This window comes from Pseudorca crassidens, chromosome 14 (assembly GCF_039906515.1).
Source record: "Pseudorca crassidens isolate mPseCra1 chromosome 14, mPseCra1.hap1, whole genome shotgun sequence".
Lineage (NCBI taxonomy): Eukaryota > Metazoa > Chordata > Mammalia > Artiodactyla > Delphinidae > Pseudorca > Pseudorca crassidens.
The window spans coordinates 39,713,919-39,731,828 of NC_090309.1; the positions used below are offsets into that span (position 1 = coordinate 39,713,919).

The following is a 17,910-nucleotide window of genomic DNA, read 5'->3' on the forward strand; positions in this document are numbered from 1 at the left end:
TTATCATTTATTTATTGTGGCTGCTCTGAGTCTTAGTTGTTATGTGCGGGATCTTCATTACAGCACGTGAGATCTTTGTTGCGGCCTGCGGACTCTTAGTTGTGGCATGCAAACTTAGTTGAGACATGCATGCAGGATCTAGTTCCCCAACCAGGGATTGAACCTGGGCCCCCTACATTGGGAACGCGGAGTCTTACCCACTGGGCCACTAGGGAAGTCCCTAAAATGTTAATTGTCTTTTAAAAGTCTTTGTGAAGCTAATGAATACTTTTTTAAGTTGTATCAATTTTTATTCCCCAAAAGTGCATCTGCATATCCTGTGGCCCAGCAGTTGCACTGCTAAGTATGTGCCTTTTAATAATACATCCAGAAGGTCACCAAAAGACACATTCAAGAATGTTCATAAAAGCATTATTCAAAATAACTATTCTTTCTACTCCTATCTAAATGACAGAAAAAGAATAGGAAGGAAAATTAAATTGTGGACTGTTTGTTGAATGAAATAGTATATATATAGTAGTAACAATGAAAGAACTACAACTGCATGGAATAGTGTGGTTGAATCTCACAGACAAAGTTTTGAGTGAAAGAAGCCAGATGTAAAAAAGTATATCTCTATTACTCTGTTTATACAGAGTTTAAAAACAGGGAAACTGGGACTTCCCTGGTGGCGCATTGGTTAAGAATCCGCCTGCCAATGCAGGGGACACGGGTTCAAGCCCTGGTCCGGAAGGATCCCACATGCCGCAGAGCAACTAAGCCTGTTCGCCACAACTGCTGAGCCTTGCGCTGTAGAGCCCATGAGCCACAACTCCTGAAGCCCGCACGCCTAGAGCCAGTGCTCCACTACAAGAGAAGCCACCGCAGTGAGAAGCCCATGCACTGCAATAAAGAGTAGCAGCAACAAAGATGCAATGCAGCCATAAATGAATAAATTAAAAAAGAAAATCAGGAAAACTATTGTATTTAATAGGATAATGGTTACTCTTGGGTTGTTAGTGAGTGGAAAGGGGGCATATCCCAAGGCTTCTGGGATGCTGGTAATGATTTCTTTCTTGATGTTGGTGCATGTTACACAGGTATGTTCACCTCCTGATATTTTGAACTGTCACTTAGGTTTATATGTGTTTTTTCATGTATGTTACTTCAATAAAAAGGAAAAAAGCTATGTGAAAGATGAAATATCATGTAGCCTTTAAGAGTCAAATGTTTTCAAAGATTATATAATGATATGGGCGTATACTCATAGGCCCGTTTGTTAAAAAGATTGCAAGCAATATGTGAGACTGTAGAATGGTTATTTCTGGGAGGATTCAGTTAATTTTTTCTTCTTTATGGTTTTCTATTTTCTAATTTTTCCATAATGAGCATATATTTTTCTAAGTAGTGTAGCTTAAAAGAGACGAGAGGGGGCTTCCCTGGTGGCGCAGTGGTTGAGAGTCTGCCTGCTGATGCAGGGGACACGGGTTCGTGCCCAGGTCTGGGAAAATCCCACATGCCGCGGAGCGGCTAGGCCCGTGAGCCATGGCCGCTGAGCCTGCGCGTCCGGAGCCTGTGCTCCGCAACGGGAGAGGCCACAACAATGAGAGGCCCGCGTACCGCAAAAAAAAAAAAAAAAGTAAAAGAGACAAAAGGAAAATTCTGTGTATAAAATGGAAAATCATCATTTTGGATTTTTTTAAGCTTTAATTTGTTCACTCCCAAATCACTTGAAGTTGAAGCATTTTTCATTTGTTGGAGGCAGTCCTGTACCTAATCATAGTTACTTAATGGTTTATTGATATATAGTAAACATAACTATTATATTGATGTTAATTTTGGCCTCAAAATTTACTCAGACGGTTGCTGTGTGTATTATGCTAGGCCTCTTATTAATTGGTCATATATGCCAGTACTTAGAGCATAGTGGCATTTTTTAGCCTGTGACATATGCAACACATCCAGTGTATACCAGCTGAACTTACTGAAGTTATCATGCAAACTGAAAAATAATTAATTTTTTTAAACATTATTAGTTCCAGTTTCCTGATAAACTAGTGTTTTTTTTAACATCTTTATTGGAGTATAATTGCTTTACAATGTTGTTTTAGTTTCTGCTGTATAACAAAATGAATCAGCTATTTTTATACTTTTATCCCCATATCCCTTCCCTCTTGCACCTCCCTCCCACTCTCCCTATCCCACCCCTCTAGGCAGTCACAAAGCACCGAGCTGATCTCCCTGTGCTATGCAGCTGCTTCCCACTAGCTATTTTACAATTAAACCAGTGGGTTTTAATGGGGGTGATTTTTTTTCTCCCTAGGTAGTATCAGTATCTGGAGATATTTTTGGTTGTCACATTAATGAGTGGAATTGGAGATGTTACTTTGGGCTAGGGATGCTGCTAAACATCCCTCAATGCAGAGGACAGCTTTTCACAACAGAATTGTGTGAAGTGTCAGTATTGATATCAGAGTTTGAGAAATCCTATTCTGAACACAAGAATCCTTTCTCCAAGGATTCCTCTCCCCCTGAGTTTGCCATCACAGTAGGAAAGGAATGTTGCACAAGGGTGTTAATATTAATAGGAAAGCTCTTCCTTATGTTGAAATAAATGGGCCACTGAAATCTTAACTCATTTACCATTTTCCTGACATTTGACCGAAAAAACTGCACAGATGTCTGCTTCTTGATGATGTCAATTTTTTATGTAGTTTACACAGGTTTTATGTTTCTTTTTATTTTCTCTATGTTGATTTTTCTTTTTTTTTTTTTGCGGTACGCGGGCCTCTCACTGTTGTGGCCTCTCCCGTTGGGGAGCACAGGCTCCGGACACGCAGGCTCAACGGCCATGGCTCACAGGCCCAGCCGCTCCGCGGCATGTGGGATCCTCCAGGACCGGGGCACGAACCCGCGTCCCCTGCATCGGCAGGTGGACTCTCAACCACTGCGCCACCAGGGAAGCCCCCTCTATGTTGACTTTTTAATTTTCCTTCTAGTTCCTCACTTTCCATGGTTTATAGACCTGTCACCAATTTTTGTTAGTTTTTGCTGTTCTATGGTCTTATTACAGTTTATTTCACAAAATGAACTTAGCTTTCTTTTGAACAGTAATATAGGCTCATTACTTCTTGGGAAGCATAGAGATCTGAAAAAGGAAAAGTCTCCCATAAATCACCCATAATTCTGCCATTTATACGGAACCCACTGTTAACACTTTAAAACACTTTAAACATGCAGCATGTGACTTATGCACATTTAGCCTTAGGCAGATTGTTTTATAAGGCATATAACATTTCAGCAGTGCAGGAGGTTTAAAGTTACACACGGAAACACATAGTAGACTGGTTTGCAGAATGTTGTCATAAAGTGAGAGCATGAGGTAGACAGTAGCTCCCACAGTGAAAAATCCATTACTCTTCAGCTTGGTATTTGTTACTTTGGGTGAGTGAGATAAGGCTGCTGTCTAGTGAGTAGGGCGGAAGTAGGAGTTGGGTTGTAATCAGCCCCTTTGGTGTTTTATGTTTACTAGGAGGCAGGTAGCTTCACATGCAGGTTCACATCCTGGGCTAGGTACCTCCTGAAATTCTGTGGCTTCTTGAGAATTGATTTGAGACTCTGTCTGGGAACCTATCCAGTGTGCTATTTTTTTGCCATTCTTTATGCAGTAGGTAGTTTAACCCACGTGTGAAATTTTTTGCCTTTGAATACAAAAGTAAAAATGGTCACGAGTCAGGGATTCTGTTTACATAAATAAAGGTTCATATAATTAAGAAATGCATGGTACTATGTACTTTTTTTTGGTTTTGTTTTCTCTCTGTAAAGACTATATTATATACAGCATTTTTTGTCAACTCTTGGTATATACTATAGTTTAAAATGACTGAGGGACTTCCCTTGTGGTCCAGTGGCTAAGACTCCATGCTCCCAATGCAGGGGGCCTGGGTTCGATCCCTGGTCAGGGAACTAGATCCCACATGCCGCAACTAAGAGTTTGCCTGCTGCAGCTAAAAGATCTGGCATGCTGCAACTAAAAAGATCCTGCACGCAGCAACAAAGATCCTGTGTGCCACAACTAAAACCCGACACAGCCAAATAAGTAAATATTTTAAAATTAATTAATTAATTAGTTGACAGCATTTTGTAGAACACACCAGTCTTCTTCAAATATGGAGTGTAGGATTAGGAAAAAATCGTCCAAATGTAACTTTAACTGTGAAGACTACTACCAAATGTGTTCATTCTACTAAAGCAATATAAAGTTACATTGGTAATTCTTAGAGTCACATCACACTATTGTATAGTAATAAGCTTCAGCAAAGGTTGCAACAAAACCTTTGTATCAAGCAAAGGGCAGTCTAAGGTAGTAATAGCATTTTTCTTGAGTGTAAAATTAGTGTAGTGATCCCTTTGTATCTTTGGGGGATTGGTTCCAGGATCCCCCTGCAGATACCAAAATCTTCAGGTGCTCAAGTCCTTTATATAAAATAGAGTAGGACAGTTAGCTCTGTATCCACGGATGAGGAACCTGCATATGGGCTGACTGTATCTTGTTACTCTGGACCATTGAACCTTTTCATCTTAAACATATTGTTGCCTAGGGTTGTGTGGTTTGGTATTTGAAATTTTCACTCTTGGAAGAATTTGTGAATGTAAGTTTGAATATAACAGTAATTTTGATGTTTTTCATAAGCATATCAGCAGTCAAAACTGTTTGGGCAAAAAAGTTGATAAGTCAGGGTGTAGTATCTCATAGTTGTTGTAGGAGAAGTGCTATGACATTATTTCTTTTATTTTAAAAAAATTAAATTTTTTATTGGGTGTAGTTGATTTACAGTGTTGTGTTAGTTTCTGCTGTACAGCATGATATAATTTTACTTGGAATAAGTTGGTATATGTGATCTTGTGAAGTTTCCTTTAATATTGGAATATAAATTATTATAGTCAGCAAACAAATACATGATCTTACCCTGTTTGTAAATATTTTACTAATTTTCATTCTGTAATCAGTACTTTATATCATTTTTCCTTTCAAATTTATGAGTTTAAATAAAGTGTTCCAGAGTTTCAGGATCACTTTGATTCTGGATTTGGTCATTTCTTATATTCTTAAATTTATGGCACTTAAAATATGTCTCTTCACCGTTCTTTGAAATCTTTTTTTTTTTTTTGCGGTACACGGGCCTGTCACTGTTGTGGCCTCTCCTGTTGCGGAGCACAGGCTCCGGACACGCAGGCCCAGCGGCCATGGCTCACAGGCCCAACCGCTTCGTGGCATGTGGGATCTTCCTGGACTGGGGCACGAACCCATGTCCCCTGCATCGGCAGGCGGACTCTCAACCACTGCGCCACCAGGGAAGCCCCTGAAATCTTCTTTTGAGGAGAAAAATTTGGAGTTTTTCTGAATCTTTGGAAAAACTTAAAAAAACTGTTTTAGTCACGTAAGATGTAATTATTAATAATTCAGTGTTTTTGTTATAAATTATGGAGAAAAGCATTCCCCTTAGGTAGTAGAGGTAAGACGAGTCCCATTTCTACAATCCTATTTTGGATTCTTTTACATGAACCACATCATTATTCACTCAACTCAACCAATACCTGCTCAATGCCTGACATCCTATTCTCTAATGTCAAGCATCATGTGCTTGCTTCTACATTACATTTTATAAAATGAAAACATGTTTATTGTAGAAAATTTGGAAAGTAAATTTAAACAGTCTAGACTCTTAACACCATTGACTGCAAAAGAGGTAATAAGATTTTCAGAAAATATACAACTGCTGCACACTATAAGACTTGCTTTAGTGAGATATGGTATCTCTAGTCTTTGTTTCTTTGTATTTTAAAAGTATTGTTGAAATTACACTAGGTAAACAATTTTGGAATTTGCTTTTGTGATTTTAGGTGAAATTTTTCTGTCCTTTGTGATATCTCATTGATTTTATGCTTTTAAAGTCAAATTAATATATATATATATATATATACATTCCAGTTTTTTATGTCTTAATTTTTAGGAAAAACTCTGCTAATGTTTCTGAAACTTTGACAAAGGAGTTTAGATAAATAATCTAAAATTGAAATTGATTTCCCCTGCTCTATCTTGGTCTATCTTCCCAAGCACCACTTCTGTGCGACTTGTTGAAAAATATTAAATACTTTAATATTTAAAAGTATACTAAAAATTTAAATGTTTTTGAATATTTAAAGAATATTTACTTTGCAGTTACTGGATATCAGGCATTTACTGTCTTCGTTGCTTCACTATATACTTATTATTATCATTGGCCACAGTGTGCAGCGTGTGGAACTTCTCCCACCAGGATCAAACCCGTGCTCCCTGAAGTGGAAGCACGGAGTGTTAACCACTGGACCACAGGGGAAGTCCACTATATACTCTTTAATCTATACTAATGTTGTTTTGATCCTTTGACATACTTCTAACATGCTGTTTCTTTTATCTTCCAGTAGTATTTTTTCTGTCCTTTTCCTTCATAACTGTAATATAGCATTTTACACTGTTGGTCTTCCTCCTTCCTTGAAAATCTTGCCTTTAAGTTGTTTGCTGGTTTGTTATTTAAGGAAATATATACTCAGCATGCACCATATGCAGGGATTTTTAGTGAATAAGACACTCTTCGCTCACATCAAGCACGTTCTAGTGGTAGACATATTAAATAAAGGAATATTCATTACGTGATGATGACCGAAGGAAAATTGGGAAGGAGTCAAGAATAATAGAGGTTCGCAGAGCAATGGAAAGGTGATATTTAATATAGAGTTGTCAGGGTCATCCATTCTGTTGACAGTTGAGGAGACCTTAATAAAGTGAGGGAAGGAGTCCTTCAGGTAGCTATTTAGGTAAAGCGCATTCCACGCAGAGGCAATAGAAAAGCCCTGAGGCGGGAATGTGCTCGTGTGTTTTGAAGGAATAGCAAAAAGGGAGATGGGGGGCCTTCCCTGGTGGCGCAGTGGTTGAGAGTCCGCTTGCCAATGCAAGGGACATGGGTTCGTGCTTCGGTCTGGGAAGATCCCACATGCCGCGGAGCGACTGGGCCCGTGAGCCATGGCCGCTGAGCCTGCGTGTCCGGAGCCTGTGCTCCGCAACGGGAGAGGCCACAACAGTGAGAGGCCCACATATCGCCAAAAAAAAAAGGAAGATGGGAAGGAAAATAGGTTAGACGGATAGAAGGAATGGGGACAGATCAGACAAGGCTTTGTAGTCAAATTTAAGTACTTTGGATTTTATTCAGAAAAAAAGTTTTGTAGTTTCTCCTACTCAGCATTCGCCACTGTTTTCCTCCCACTCAGAAGTGTAGTCCTGTATTCGAATATACCTGGTACTCTTAAAAAGAGTAGGCATTTTTGAGGACTTATTTGTACTCCATACTTGTGGGTAGGGTGCCAACTTTTTCTCTTTGTAAAAATTCTTTCATGAAGCAATATTGGCTCCTAAGCTTAAAAATAAAAGAAATTCAGTAACTTTATTAGAGTGTGTCCTGCTTCTTTCAAGGCTCATGCAGGCAACCTTCTTGCCTACTAGGACTTCTGGGATTTGCATGTCAATATGTTCCCTGTACCCCCTTTTCTTCCAGAAGATAGACATGCTCAGATCTTCTTGAGGTTTTAGAATGATTTCCTATTGCCTTTTGGCCCTTTTATACTTGAGGTATGTGGTGTGCTTCTATTATTAGCATGCTCATAACGCAGTGATTCTCAATTTAGATGGAGATGATATTAAGTGAGAATTAGGGAGAAAGTGATAATTTATATAGTTTGAAAAATGTTCTCTACATTTATTGTTTGTAGTCCACAAACCAGCAGTTGAGTATCACTTGTGAGCTTGTTAGAAATGCAATCCTGAACCTACCCCGACCTACTGAATCAGAATTTGCATTTTTAAAAAATCCCCCCAGCTGGATCAAGTGCACACTAAACTTTGAGAAGCCCTGCTCTAGATAATTTGCCCAAGCTGCTGCTTCCTGTTTTCCTTGATTAAATCCTCAGAAGCACCTATGACTTGTTAAAGAATACTGTCATTAAAAAAATTTATATTTAAATGCCCTTCACTTGCTTTTATACTCAGATATTTATATGGTGTATTTTACTTTAAAAGTCTTGGATTGGTTTTTTAAAACTTGGATTTCTTGCCCCAGTGTATAATAAGTTAATACTTAAGGAAAAAATTTTGTGTTTGCATAGAAATGTATGTGAAGTTCATTAACTCTTTTTGCATTTAAGATTTTAAATAGCTGAATTTCTGTTAAGATCTAGAATTGTTGATACTATTTAAAATTATTTTATTCTATAAATACCTGTTTTTGCTGTTTCAGATCAGTAGTAATTTCACTTCGTCTTCTTCCAAAACTGTTTGGTACTTTTCAGCAGTTTGGGAGCAGTTATGATACACATTGGATTACAATGTAAGTAAATAAAAGAAACAGAAGTATTCATTTTAAAGATTTTTTTCCCAGTCATAATTATCAAACAAGGTTTTGAGTAACTTACTAGCTTTTATTCTGCACCAGGAAAATTTGAATTTTGTGTAATTCAAATGTTTGCTTAGATTTCTGAGTGCTGTCTCTGCCACTTAGCCCCATGGAGATTATGTATATCTCTGTCACCAGGAAGTCTGACCTTTGTACTCATTGTAGTTTGAGAAAAATATTGTAGCAAATAATGCGTTAATTTTAAGATAAAGATTTTTAGTGTATCTGACCATGGCAAAGGACTCCTGAAGAAGATCCACACATTAAACACTCTAAGGTGCCTTTAATTTTTCCCATTACTAGGAGTTGGTTCTAGACATTACATCACCTTAGGGATAATTTTGACACCACCCTATTACTCCTTTACATATATAGAGAACTTATGATTAATGTTAAAGAATTCTTTCAAGGATAGTACTTTGATGTGATATTGATCTAATGTTTAAGAATATTCTAGAGAAAGTTGGCTATCACACACACTTCATTAACCTCTAAGAATGTATTATTTGCTTTATTCAAAATAGACTTTTTGGAGAGATTTCAGAGACTTTAAATTTTAGGAAAAATTAGACCTGTTGAAGGATTTATTTGTGAGGTCAAGTAGGATGGAGTTTTATCTAATTCCTCCTCAAATCTAAGATTAGTTAGTAGGAATACTTGCTTTCAAACTGAATATGATTTTTAAAATTCTTAGAAGTCTGTACTATAGTTCTAAATAAGATGAAGTTAGTTCTTCTGAGTTATAGCCCTTGCTGGTTTTTTTTCTTTTAATAGGGGATCTGTTTAACCTGAACCTCTATTACTGTTTTTTAAATTTTTTTGTTGTTGTTGTTTTTGCGGTACGCGGGCCTCTCACTGTCGCGGCCTCTCCCGTTGCGGAGCACAGGCTCCGGACGCGCAGGCTCAGCGGCCGTGGCTCACGGGCCCAGCCGCTCTGCGGCATGTGGGATCCTCCAGGCCCGGGGCACGAACCCGTGTCCCCTGCATCGGCAGGTGGACTCTCAACCACTGCGCCACCAGGGAAGCCCTATTACTGTTTTTTAAGAATCATCTTAGAAAGTCTCTTTCTTTGGTTACTATTTTAGGGTGACCCTAGTGACAATTCTATTTGTGAGTGCAAGGAAGTTCTTTGAGATACTAAACAGAGGAGTAGAGGAAAGCATTTAGCATCCTTTAAGTACAAGAGTACCATGAGTTTTACTTCATTGACTCTCTTCCCATGGTTTTTAAATGGCTGAATTACAAAATTCAGAAGTATTAAAGTGATTCACTTGTAGCTTACCTGGGCAAGTTGATATTATAGTCATGTGAGGAGGTTTGAATTAAGGAGTAACAAAAGATAACATTCTTATAGAAGTGCAAAGCTGCGAATATTCAGTTACTTATCAAGTATACCTGAACTTAAGTATATTGAGTTGAAACCCTTTTAGCTTGGTCCTTAAGTTAAATATAAATAAGCTCAGTTAATGCCAACATGAGACTGGTATCCTAAATCTTATCAAGTAGATCACTTAAAAGAACTGAGCTCTTATGATTAGTTGGCATCAATAACAACAAAAACTTCCACTTGGTGTGAACCTATTATGTGCAGTAACACTCAGCATTTGGTACATACTGTCTCTTAAACTCTTACGGCCCATATTTTAAAATTGGAAATTATCTCTGATCATCTTAGTAAATCTTCAGGTAACCAGCAAACAGACTGGCGAGTGATTGGCAATGCAAGAGTAACTTATTTGGAAAAGAAGGCTATAGCAAAAACATAATGTAAATTATATTTGAAGTTTTGGAATTTCAGTACTTCTACATGTTAGTAGTTATATTGCTAATAATTATTGTGTGAGAGAGATTATGTTAGTTATGGACCCTGCTATCTCTAATTGTATTTATCACTATTTCTTTTTTCTTCTATTGTTTCTAGTTTACTTTAATATGTGAATATTTATTTGATTAAAATAAGTTATTTTAAAAAATAAGCAGTTATTGGCAGTAGAAAAAAACAAACTGATTGGTTCATTTAGTTTATATTATCTGTGTTCTGTATGCCACGCACTGTGCTAAATAATGACCAAGGTACACAGTCCATCCTTAACATGGACTGTATTGTACTGTTTTTTAATATTAACTCATATTAGTCATTTATAATTAGCATTCTGCCAGACATTTTATCCCCTTCACAGAGATTGAGTATTTTGAGATTAAAACACAGTGGTGGGCTTCCCTGGTGGCGCAGTGGTTGAGAGTCCGCCTGCCGATGCAGGGGACATGGGTTCCTGCCCCGGTCCTGGAAGATCCCACATGCTGCGGAGCGGCTAGGCCCGTAAGCCATGGCCGCTGAGCCTGCGCGTCCGGAGCCTGTGCTCCGCAACGGGAGAGGCCGCAACAGTGAGAGGCCCGCCTACCGCAAAAAAACAAAAACAAAAACACGGTGGTGCTTTAACTTCATAAAAATTAAGGTGCACTGCTTTATATCTTTTCACAATTCAAATATAAACAGAACTTGTAAGTTTTTGATAATTGATAGATTTTGCTTTTGAAAATGTTTTACATAGAAGTTTTTTTCCTGTTCTAGAATAGATTTATTCTCTTACCCTGTGCCTCTAAAACTATTTCTTCTTTCAATTGGTCCAGGTGGGCAGAAAAAGAACTGAACATGATGAAGCTTTTCTTTGATAATTTGGTATACTATATTCAAGCTGTAAGAGAAGGAAGACAAAAACATGCACTGTAAGTATACCTTAACTACGTAAGTTACATGTAAGTGTTGATTGTCTTTCCTGTGAAAGGTAATTTTCCAGTATTCCTACTCCTAGTCCTTTTCTTTCATATAATAAATAAATGTAATGAACATTTTAGTTATGAAATTTTTAAGAGAAAGTTTCTTTTTTGTTTTTTTTTTTGTTTTTTTCTTGTGGTACGCGGGGCTCCGGACGTGCAGGCTTAGCAGCCATGGCTCACGGGCCCAGCTGCTCCGCGGCATGTGGGATCTTCCCAGACCGGGGCAAGAACCCGTGTCCCCTGCATCGTCAGGCGGACTCTCAACCACTGTGCTACCAGGGAAGCCCGAAAGTTTCTTTTTTAAGTTGAATTCTATAAGGTTATTTTTATAATTCTTAACCTTAGGAAAATGTAGGTTATATAACTTTGGGGGTTGATTAATCTTCACTGTTGAGTTCTGTTCATAAGTCAGTGTTTTCAGGAATCAAAAGTAAATGTTTTTTTCAGAAATCACCAGTATCCTTGTATTAATGTATTAGGGCATTGATTCTAAAACTTATAAATATTTACTTCTGAACAAGTATATTTATCATAGAGTTAATTTAAAACATTTTCTTTTATTATTATAATTGAATACTAGTATTAGAAAGTTTAGGACGTGTGAAAACGTTAAGAATTGTGATGTTATAGCTGGTTAATATTTCATCATTAAAATATCTGGATATATTGAAGTGAGTTTGGTTAAGAATTGGTAGAAGTTGGGGTGTTAGTAGTATAGCTGTGTTTAAAGCTTCTTATAGGGAGATGCCTGCCTAGAAGGAAGCTTGGAGATTTCAGAAAGTTTTTGTTTGTAAGTCAGTTGGTGGAAACTAATAGTCAAGTCTAGGAAACCAGCTAAGTGTCTGTATCAGCATGTCAGTAAATAAGAGAAGTAGGCACAGTATTTATTGAGAAAATATCCACATAGAAAACTTTCATGTAGATCAGAATTGATCAGATTGTAGAAGTGTTCAGAAAAGCCATAGGCCTTTGGGCTTCCCTGGTGGCGCAGTGGTTGAGAGTCCGCCTGCTGATGCAGGGGATACGGGTTCGTGCCCCGGGCCTGGAGGATCCCACATGCCGCGGAGCGGCTGGGCCCGTGAGCCATGGCCGTTGAGCCTGCGCGTCCGGAGCCTGGGCTCCACAACGGGAGAGGCCACAGCAGTGAGAGGCCCGCGTCCCGCAAAAAAAAATAAAAGCCATAGGCCTTTAAAGCATACTTATTCACCTCCAAAAATGAAATCACATTTTCCCCCGACAAATCAGTTCTTTCTCCAGATTACTCTACCCTTCAGTGTACCACCCTCCTCCTAGTCACCTAAAACTTAGAGACTTGGGGCTCTTTTCATATACTTTTATTTCCAAACATGAATAATGATGTTAGTGGTGATAAAAATAGCCAGTATTTGTTGATGCTTACTATGTGCCAGATACCTTTTAAATATTATTAACTTCAAGATACACAACTTATTTGAAGTAGGAATTCTCATTTTAAAAATGAGAATGTATAAGCTATGAGGTAATAAATAATTTGCCCAAGGTCACAGTTATAAATTTTTATAAATTTATAGATTTTATAAGTAGTGGAGCTAGAATTTCTATAATTCATTTTATAAACACTCATTTTATTAATAGTCAAGCAGTCTGTTTTCTGTAATTCATATTCTTGAGTGCCACATTATACTGTCATTAATCTCTAGTTATCTTAAGGCTAAAATATATCCCATGTTTTTTTTTCACAAGTTGACATTCCCACAAACACTGTTCCAGTTCTTTAACCAACATTTGGATCAGTTTTCTTCCCTCAGCCTCCCCCATGCTTGTTAATTCCTTATCCTTATTAAATGAGGAAGGCATTAATGATATTGGTAGAAAGCACATGGGCTTGAGAATCATACAGACCTGTATTTAGGTTATGAATCTATTGTTTTGATCTTATTTCAGTTACTTACCACTCTAATAAATCCCCATTATTTACCTCATGAGTTTTTTCCTGTTTTTTTTTTTTAATTAATTAATTAATTTATTTTTGGCTGCGTTGGGTCTTCGTTGTTGTGCACAGGCTTTCTCTAGTTGCAGTGAATGGGGGCTACTCTTCCTTGCGGTGTGCAGGCTTCTCATTGCGGTGGCTTCTCTTGTTGCGGAGGACGGGCTCTAGGTGCATGGGCTTCATTAGTTTTGGCACGTGGGCTCAGTAGTTGTGGCTCATGGGCTCCAGAGTGCAGGCTCAGTAGTTGTGGCGCACGGGCTTAGTTGCTCCGGGGCATGTGGGATCTTCCCAGACCAGGGCTCGAACCCGTGTCCCCTGCATTGGCAGGTGGATTCTTAACCACTGAGCCACCAGGGAAGCCCCCCTCATGAGTTTTTTTAAAGAATTAAATGCAATAATTTAGTAAGCTGTATCTGGCACATAGTAGGTTATGTATAAATTGTAGTTACTTGGCTAAAACAAACTATGGTATAAAATAAACAAGAAACTTGCCTCCTACCCCCATTTAGATTGTCTACTGCATAAAAAATAAATTCTACTTTATTCAGTCTAGTATTCTGGGCTCTCAAAAATCTAAACTCAACAACTTTTCCTGTTTTATTGTTCAGTGATTGTTTTAGACATTCTGTTCTTCATGCCTGTCAAATTATTTCTGATATGTTTCCTTAAATTTACTCTGTTCCACAGCTTGGCTTACAAAGTTACCTCTATACAAGATGCATTCTTTTTAAATCCTTTTAAAATTCTAAGTGTTCTTCAGAGTCTCTTCTTTAATTATTCTTCTTCAAGCAGTGATGAGGATTAAAACCTTCTGATTCTGTATGTCCATACATTCTCTATAAAAACCTTAAGATCAACAAGGAACAGGAATAAAACCACACTGACCAGCATTATTAGGAGGCAGAATTCAAATTACATGTCAACAGAGAAATAAACACTTAAGTTGCAAAAAAGCTCCCACCAGAGTCACAGCATGTGGGCTTGAAGAGCAGGGATGGGAACTTAAGAGAGGAGCATGGAAGACATAGATGAGTCATGCTCAAAAAGAGAAAGTCCAACATTCAGTGCCAAAAAATGTACACAGATCTGAGACTTGGTTGTTGACAGCATCGACAACAGGGAAGTTGCTCACTTTGTTAGTGAAGGCAGACAGGAAGAGCCTCACAGAAGCATTCCTTCTTTTTTTTTAATTTAAAGAAGCATTGTTTCTGTGGTGGAAAAAATGTGGTGCTCTTTGGAGATGAGTTTTATACTTTTCTAGGGTACACCAGAGTATCCTTCCAGTCCTCCAGTCTGCCTTGTTTCCTGATATTTTAGGAGAATAAAATCTTAGAATAGAGAGCTGTCCAGACTATTTTGTTATAATTCCCTTGATTCTTCAGGCTAAAAACAGAGTTGTACATTTGCTGCTCTTTGTTAAAGCATACTGATTTCATGAGTTTGTGGCACATTACTTTGCATTCGTTCTGTGGCGATTATAATAGTAGGCAAGTTCTAAGATTTTCACGTAGGACAAAAAGATTCTTGTGGCATTAAAGATAACATTTCATTTCATAAATGGACGTGTTACATATTTCTTGAATCCAGTTGCCGCTAGAGAAAATTCTGTGTTAACATTGAGACTATCAAGTGAAAGATTTTTTTTAAGGTGTCAGTTTGTCACTAAAGTTTCATGCCCGTGGGGAGATTATTTTTGTCCTATATTTTCTGTAATGTCAGGAGCCATGGACAAGCCCATGAGAGTTTATTAGTATTGATAACACTTTTGATTTGCATCCCAAGAAATTTCCTGGTTGGTGATTTCAGCAACCAATGGGATCCTGACAGAGCAGGCGGAGTCCTTTGAAGTGTGCAGCCAATGGTACTACTGTGGAAGCCGAAGAAGGGAGGACAAAGGGACTGGATCCATGCCTTCTAGGGTTATAGGTCCCTTACTCTGAGATGCAAGTATAGGGGAAGGAAGTATTCAGGAAATAAAGGCACTTTGTAAAGGACAAGAAGACATCATTCCCCTTTTATGTCTGTGACCAACGTTCCTGATACTCAGGGCATATATGATAGATCTCATGTTTGAACCTGTACTCCAAGGTCTCTGCTACAAAAATCTCTGTCCTTTTAGTAAAAGGATGAAAACTATTAAGAGCAGGCCTTGAATTTTATCTGAATAGTGTTCTAGTTTGTGAGTTCCACCCCCCACCCCCCACCCCCAGTTCCCAGTCACCTTGCCGTAAGTACTTTCATCTTCATGAAGGGCACTGCAACAGTGACGAAGCAAAAGTTCATCTTTTCCAACGTTAACATGAGACAGTAAAGAGAAGCAAAGATATATCCAGCAAATTCAACCTTTAGGAAGCCTTAACTTAAAACTTCAATGACGAATCTAGTGTAGTTTTTGAAACCAGCTAACTTTAGGAAGCTTTTAGAATTTTGCACTTAACTTAAAGATGTTAAGAAATTGATTTAAGAGGCTCTATGACTCTCTGCAAGTTGAGATATAGATCATGGCCCAGACTGGCTGCTGCCTTTTGTTGGCAAGGTAATTTGGGCAGTTCCTCCACAGCCAGCCTTTTGATTTGTAACATAGAGATAAGAACTCATGATTGATTTAGTCTCATTGATTGGGTACTCAGGTGCTTGTGGGAACTAGAATATTGTGATACCACAGTCACAGTTCAATATGCAGTTCATGGAGTTGCTAAAGGAATCCTAAAATGCAAACCTGATCATTACTACCGTTTTTTCCCCAACACCCTTCAGTGACTTCCTTGTGTTCCCAGAACAGTATCAAACTCCTCTGACATTCATGCTGGCCGTGATTTGGCCCCTGCTTACCTCTTTAGACCCATCTCCTACCCTTCTTCCACCACAGACCAACACTTGCTTCTTAAAATGCTGTTCCTATAAACTGAATTCCCAGAGAACCATGTGAAATCACCTACTTAACAAGCTTTCAGAGCAACTCTTAAATTATCCATTGAATTTTGTACACATGAATTACAATTACTTAGATTTGAAATAACATTCAGAAATGCTCATTTTGTATCCACTGTTTTATGAATTAGACTTATGGAAATGATATTTTATTAACATTTCTTGTTAAAGGAATATAGTATTATCCCTGGAGGGACAATGATAATGAAACATGCAATTTCTAGATGGAAATGTTTTTTATTAGCTATTCTAATTTATGTACATATTGCATAATTTTAAATTTGTTTATTTATTTTATTTCTTTTTGGCTGTGTTGGGTCTTCGTTGCGGTGCGCAGGCTTCTAATTGCGGTGGCTTCTCTTGTTGCAGAGCCCAGGCTCTAAGCCCAAGGGCTTCAGTAGTCGTGGCTTGCGGGCTCTAAAGCGCAGGCTCAGTAGTTGTGGTGCATGGGCTTAGTTGCCCCACGGCATGTGGGATCTTCCCGGACCAGGGATTGAACCTGTGTCCTCTGCGTTGGCAGGCGGATTCTTAACCACTGCGCCACCAGGGAAGCCCCATATTGCATAATTTTAAAATGACATTTCTTTTGTTCCACTGTTGAGTTCTTATCTACTTATCTAATTTGAAAGTATGTGTTCTAATAATTTGCAGATTTTTATAATATTAAATAACATAAATCTCACATGTAACATTTGGCTTTGTGGCCATTTTTTGCGTGTATAACCAAAGATATAATTAAAATATTTAATAATTATGAATGTTATTAAATGGAATTTTACTTATTTTGTATAATTTAAGATTAGGACCATTAAATCTTTAAAAATAATTAAGAAATAGGATCTCTCAGTTAATTATTTTAATGACTTTTTAAATACAGGTACAGCCACAGTGCCGAAGTTCAGGTGCGGCTTCAGTTCTTAACTTGCGTGTTTTCAACTCTGGGATCACCTGATCATTTCAGTAAGTTTTTAAATCAGTATTTTAGTCAGTTTTTTGATCTTCCTTGGCTCTTGAAATAGTCCAGTTAAATGTACTCATGCCTTTAGATTTCTGTGGTGATCACATTATTCTCAGTACTGAATGTCCTCTCAGTATGTATGGCAATGAGAACTCGCCACTGACACATTCTTGTTTCAGGCTCTGAAAGTGCCAGTTTCTTAATGAATAAGTGACTCATTTCAGGAACAAAATATTTGGGATAGGAGAACGTATCATGTTAGAGTGACTGTATTTTTTATTACCTTTGGTTATAGAGTATTCCTTTTACTCCGGTTGGAAACAGCCACTGTCTGCATATTATTATCAGGGCTCATCTTATCCAAAATTGGTTGGCTTCATAGGTGATAGAGACTTAGACACCCTAGTTTTATTTAGATGAATCTCAAACTCAATTTCATTAACAGTTAATCTTATTTAAAAAAAAAAAAAAACAGGGACATTGGTCTGGTATATTCAGAGTGTGGACCATTTCCAAATCCACATGCTAGATATTCTCACAAGAAAGGAGGAAGCTTGATTTCTTTTGGCCAGAGCTCCTTTCTTCTTGCTAGACTGTGTTTTCTTTCACACTCCACACACTTCTTTTACTGTGTGTCCCTGTCAACAAACCTCATTTGTTAGAAGGGCATTCTTTCTTTAGCTGTGGTTAATATAATCAAACTGATGAGCGTTTTGCTAGCCTGAGAGATGTCTTCATGACTCTTAAGTCCATATATGCTTGAGATATGCCATGCATTTATTTTATTGTTTAAGTCTATAATTTCTTCT

General features: G+C 37.9%; 1 protein-coding gene across 7 annotated transcripts in view; it reads left to right on the top strand.

Annotated features, from left to right (window-relative positions):
- USP34 (ubiquitin specific peptidase 34) overlaps window positions 1–17,910 on the top strand; it is a 231,535-nt gene that overhangs the window by 108,453 nt on the left and 105,172 nt on the right. For all 7 annotated transcript variants that reach the window (XM_067704953.1, XM_067704955.1, XM_067704952.1 and 4 more), the window contains 3 exons: window positions 8,310–8,399; window positions 11,097–11,192; window positions 17,021–17,103. In XM_067704953.1, the coding sequence (XP_067561054.1) occupies window positions 8,310–8,399; window positions 11,097–11,192; window positions 17,021–17,103 (269 nt within the window). The remainder of the gene's footprint in view (window positions 1–8,309; window positions 8,400–11,096; window positions 11,193–17,020; window positions 17,104–17,910) is intronic.